The sequence below is a fragment of the Crinia signifera genome, chromosome 1 (genome assembly GCF_055691185.1).
Source record: "Crinia signifera chromosome 1, ASM5569118v1, whole genome shotgun sequence".
Taxonomy (NCBI): Eukaryota; Metazoa; Chordata; class Amphibia; order Anura; family Myobatrachidae; genus Crinia; species Crinia signifera.
The window spans coordinates 67,623,692-67,629,691 of record NC_139217.1 but is presented as its reverse complement, the minus strand read 5'-3'; the positions used below and the strand labels follow the sequence as shown (position 1 = coordinate 67,629,691).

Sequence of the window (6,000 nt, the reverse complement as noted above, 5' to 3'; positions counted from 1 at the left end):
ATGTACACTGGCACCACTAACTCCGCCCCTCCCCCACCTAAACCCTCTTTTATCATGGTGCCCCCCCTGTCATTTTATCCTGGATCCGCCCCTGTATATATATATATATATATATATATATATATATATATATATATATATATATATATAATGGATTCAAATTTGTTTGGCTATTACCTGATGATATTATTGAATTAATTTCACAGTGCCGCCAATTACTACTTTTCATATAGATATACAGGGTTAAAATTTATTAAAGCTTCTGAAAATGAAAATAAATTATGCTGCCAATAGCAACCAATCATATTCTATCATTTTCTAGTATACAATAGATAAATGATAGACAGAATATAATTGGTTGATATGGGCAACATCACCTCTTTTCATCTGAATGTTGACCTGAGGTTGCAATGTCTTGTCATTTGTCATGTTATCGGAACCTATGCATATATACATCAGGACAGGCCCCAGGCTCAGTGGTCCTGTTTCTGACCCCTCTGAAAGACAATGTAAGTAGACACAAGATGGGACAAGCATGATTACAGATGCTCAAGTGACTTATTGAATTGAAGAATCCTTTGTTGCTTTTGATTGATAGAGTACTAGCTGGCATTCCATGGGGCAACACTAACTGCAGGATTTCATGGTGCTTGTTTTGTTGTAACCTGGAAAAACAGTCTATATCCTGCTCTATTACAGATTAAGGTATACAATGGTTCAACTGGCTTATCTGTACTAGTTCCCATGTCTGGCTTTACTCCCAACAGATCAAGTCTGACTCTACTGCTCCTGCAAATATGTGACCCCCCCCCCCCCCCCCCCCGGCCAAGTATGAATCTACTCCCCTATGCCCACGTGTAACTATGCTTCACTACCTATAAGTGCCTCTGATTGTGTACCACTGCCCATGTGCGGCTCTGCCCCACCCGCCCAAGTACAACATCCCATAAGTATGCCATATTCATCTAGTAAATTACTGGGAGGGGAAAGGGGTGGTAGCCTTTCCCTTGCACTGTAAATTACCCGATACCCCGCATTAACCCACAGAATCCGGTATAAGTGTTAACATGTTTGCGGCTTCCACAATCAGATCAGTTAAAGCAAATTGGTTTGAGCATCTTTAGGTTCCAACAGAAATCTGCGATAACCGCAACCTGCCGGCTGATCACAGCTCTTAATTGAATAGGGGGATTACTTAAGCTCAGCTAATTGAATTGGGCCGTTAGGATTTCATACTACACCAAACTAGTCTTGGGTTTCACTAGCACATTTTATGATGGGACAAATAATAAACACTGCTGTACATAAAAATGACATGAATTTTCTTACAAAGGACAACGATGTGTAATAGATCCACTGGCAGACTATATAAAGGTTATGCCACCAGTCTGGTGTGATTTGTACAGTTAGAATAAAGAGCATCGAACATTCAATTATCACAGTGGTAGCGTTTTATTGGACTTTTAGGTTGAACCAGACAGGAGATTATTTATTGGTTTTACTATTGACTTCTTCTGCAGCCAGATAAAGATTCTCACCATCCCGCAATAAGTAATGAAATAGCCTAAAAGACGGCAGTTAAACCTTTATAAAAAATAAAAAAATAATAGTGGAAAATCTTATTCTCTGCAATGTGCACCCATAAAGGTGCGTCGGAGAAACTGCAACGCCGGCCTAACATTAAACTCAAGGAAATGGCAGCAGCAAAAAGGATTAAATATCCCTTATATTGTTTAAAATGCTACCACAATTTGGCTCTGTAAGAGTTAACCCCCCTGTAAAATAATCCTTCATAGTCAGAATCACAGCATTGGTAGTAAAATAGTAAAAAAGTGCTCAGTCCTCCACAGATTTGGATTATGATGGACCTATAACACGAACGCAGTGCTTCCAGCAATTTCCATCTTTATACTGTCCACAAAATCTCGGATTTATAGTCATCTCTGTACACCATGTGTCATCTCTGTAAATCTGTATTCCCGGTCTCCGTAGGTTGTGGTGTAAAGTCAGCTCTGACGGGAGGCTCTCTCTGGTCAGTCCTAGGTGCTGGAGCATTGTGGTTTTCTTCTTCTGGCGGTGAGTTATTTACATTCTCATCTCTTCTCATCTGCACAGCACGATCTGAAAGTTGCGCATGACACAATGAGACGCTAATTATAATTAGACTAATAAAGTGTAATAATCTAAGTGGTGATTTCCAGCACGTGGGATTATGGTTTAGAAAAGTGAAGAGAGGTGTGGGACGTTGTCCAACTGCAACTTCTTATAAAACAAAAACAGTGCCTCAACTGGTGTTAACTATTTTTGTATAATCTACAACAGGCTGCACTCACAGTTCACTATTGTAATATATATTATGGTTGTTGTGAGGGCAGCAAATACTTAGAAATATTCTGTTTGAGAGCTTGTAGATCAGGTAACGAGAGGTCCTACTGGGGTGCGATCTAGTTGATGAATACTGCACACACAAAAGGTGCAACTCATAACTCATAGAGGGCCATAAACTGGTATAAAATAGACATCTAAAGAATGCGTCAAAACAGAGGAAGGGGACACCATGGCCTGACTATGCAGATTCATTGTTAGAAACAACAAAATCCAAAATAAATTCAAACATATTACAAAACTGATCCTTTCCACCCATATGCCTAAATAAAAGCGGTAGATGTGCACCCAGAAACCATATAGAAAATAGTACATGCCATACAATATAACACACATTTATGAATTGAATACAGGTGGGATCAGAGCTATTTTCAGCAGGAACCAGTAGGAACTCAGTTCCTGAACCTTTAATTAAATATGACATCATCAGCAACTGGGTTCCTGAACCTGTTCTGGGCCAAAATGTACTTTCCATAATAATTATTATAAATACATTATTTTAAAGTCCCCTGTGAGTGCCTTTGTTTCTAAATACTATATATATATATACATCTCTCTCTCTTTCTATTTTTATTTAATTGATCCACCCCCAGACCTCGAGTTCTTGGACTTATTTTTCCTGAAAAATAGTGCTGGGTGGTATAATTAATATTTTATATAATTTTACTTCCTTTTTGACTTTTACACGGTGACGCCGCTAGTGGCCAGACATTTCTCATAAGGGGGCAGAAGTTCCTGGGGAGTAATACAGTAGAGAACAATAAAGTACCATCCAATCAGCTCCTAACTGCCATGATACAGGCTGCTTGAAAAATGACAGGAGCTGATTGGTGGGTACTTTTATTTATTACCAGTTTCTTATATAGCGCACACATATTCCGCAGCGCTGTACAAATAATAGTTGAACATTCACATATGTCCCTGCCCCAGTGGAGCTTACAATCTATATTCCCTACCACATCTACATGCACACACGCAGACATTCTAGGGATCATTTTGTTGGGAGCCAATTAGCCTACCAGTATATTTTTGGATTGTAGGAGGAAACTGGAGTACCCAGAGGAAACCCAGGCAAGTAAGGGGAGAATATACAAACTCCGCACAGTTAGAGCCATGGTGGGAATCAAAGCCATGACCTCAGCGCTGTGAGGCAGTAATGCTAACCATTACACCATCCGTACTAAAGAATAATTACTCTTTGGAGACTCTTTATGACTCTCCAAAGTTTAATCTCCGTACACACTAGACGAATGGCAAAGAATATTATGTATACACACTGAACGATATAAGGAGTGACATCACAAACCCCCCCACGATGCTGCGTGCCTGGTTGACATATAGTCAACTTTAAGCATGCAGCACAGATGATTGGGGGGATGCATCCATAACAATATTGAGCACACACACACACACTAAGCTATTTTTGTTAAAACATGTCACTTAGAAGGGACACATTTAGCTATATCTTTTAAAAAGTCGACTAGTGCCTATGGGGCTTTAGTACATCTGCTGAAAGGTCATTGGAGCTTCCACAGTACAACACCCAGCAGAATTATAACCACTAGATCAACACAAACCCTACAACACATTTTAAGAACATTCGGAAAACTCTCTTAATCTAAGCCTCGGTTATTTGTTTTTACTTTCTAACCCAACCCATGACATCACCTCTATGGTTATCTGTAACCTGTCAGGACTGGTGTCGGTAGAAGAGTGGAAATATGAGCACAGAGCTGACACTCCATACATTAAGTTCACTATCTCCACTGTTTTTCTAAAAGGATTTAAAAATAAGAGGTTTGCTAATGGTCAGTTGGGATAACAAAGCAAATAACAACAAGAGACTAAAATCCTGACAAAGACAGATAAACCCACAATAAATATTTACCTATAGAATTCTGTCTTTTCATACATTCTTAGACAAACATATAGGCAACTGTGGTAAATAGGATCCCGGCACTAAGCAATACGCCCACAATCTCAAAATAGGCAGTAGTATGCAGGCTACTAGACTCATTGCTCTACGGACACTCACAGGCAGCATTTATACTGTTTTGCAAGGTCCTCTACAGTCAGGCATCTATAGAGTAATTATCAATAGAAGTACCTCCAACATTTCCTCCCCAGCTCCCATAGGGCCTTATTCTATTTCACTCTTTCTGCCAAAATCCTTCTTAGATGGACAGAACCATGTGCACTGAAGGGGGGCAGATATAAAATGTGCAGAGAGAATTAGATTTGGGTGAGTTATTTTGTTTCTGTGCAGGGTAAATAGTAACTGCTTTATTTTTACACTGTAATATAGATCTCACTTTGAAGTAAAACCCCACCCAAATCTAATTCTCTCTGCACAAGTAACATCTGCCCCCCTGCAGTGCACATGGTTTTGTCCATCTAAGAAGGATTTTGTCAGAGAGTGAACTAGAATAAGGCCCATAGAGTGTAAGCTCTTGCAACTAAAGACCTCTCTACTTTTGGCTTCTCTACATAATTATGTTAGAATGTAGGCCCTTATTCTAGTTCATTCTTTCTGACAAATTCCTTCTTAGATGGACAAAATCATGTGCACTGCAGGGGGGCAGATGATATTTGTGCAGAGAGAATTAGATTTGGATGGGGTTTTACTTCAAAGGGAGATCTATATTGCAGTGTAAAATAATGCAGCCAGTATTTACCCTACACAGAAACAAAATAACTCACCCAAATCTAATTCTCTCTGCACATGTTACATCTGTCCCCCTGCAGTGCACATGGTTTTGTCCATCTAAGAAGGAATTTGTCAGAAAGAATGAACTAGAATAACCCCCGTAGTCAGGATACCGACTATTTTTAAATTTGCAACCTGTTGCCTTTTCTATTCCTTTTGTACTGTGCTACGGAACCCTTTTTATGCCATTTAAGTAAAAGATAATAATAATAATAATAATAATAATAATAATAATAACAAATCATGTCACTATTAACCATGGCTTTTCCAGAACTCCTGTCCCGCTGGCACATAGAAACACACATATACTCAAAAGCAAAGCTTCTAAACCCAATCTTTTCCCCCATGTTAAACGTATATAAAAGATATATCCCAGTTCCACAGCCTTCTGTGCTCACAGCCATGCAATAGGTTAAACCAGTATCGATCGCCTGCTGCTGAGGTAGAAGCTCAAACTTGCATTACTACTTGTGTTCACGGTTATTAAGTTAAAGTATACAGTAAGAATGTTGTCTGTTAAGGCTCAAATGATAGATCTTTTATTATTATCTGTGTTTGAATTTGAACATCACTGCTTGCATGGAGCACCCTTAACCCTTTGCGTGTCAAAGCTGCTGTAAGAGATCCACAAAATATCCGTTACAAATGCCAGCGCCACAGTGACTGTTCTTTTTTTGGGTGCAATGCTTAACTAAACTTCAATTAATTGACTTGGCTGTATTTGTAATTATTTATACTAAAAGAACAGTCTCTGTGAGCGATGCTGGCATTTTTAGAAGATATTTTGAGGACCTCTTACAGCAGGGGTGGCCAAACCCGATTGTGGACTTTCCGCCGGTAGATCATGATAGTTTTCGAAAGTATTAAGCCCCCGTTACTTCAAAATTTGTTCTTACACGACAGGGACA

The 6,000-nt window shown here is 39.2% G+C and overlaps 1 protein-coding gene across 2 annotated transcripts in view; it reads right to left on the bottom strand.

The window, feature by feature from the left end:
- Nucleotides 1-1,433: 1,433 nt before the first annotated feature.
- SEL1L3 (SEL1L family member 3) overlaps nucleotides 1,434-6,000 on the bottom strand; it is a 65,661-nt gene continuing 61,094 nt past the window's right edge. For both annotated transcript variants that reach the window (XM_083160326.1, XM_083160250.1), the window contains exon 24: nucleotides 1,434-2,121. In XM_083160326.1, the coding sequence (XP_083016452.1) occupies nucleotides 1,958-2,121 (164 nt within the window). In that variant the 3' untranslated portion in view covers nucleotides 1,434-1,957. The remainder of the gene's footprint in view (nucleotides 2,122-6,000) is intronic.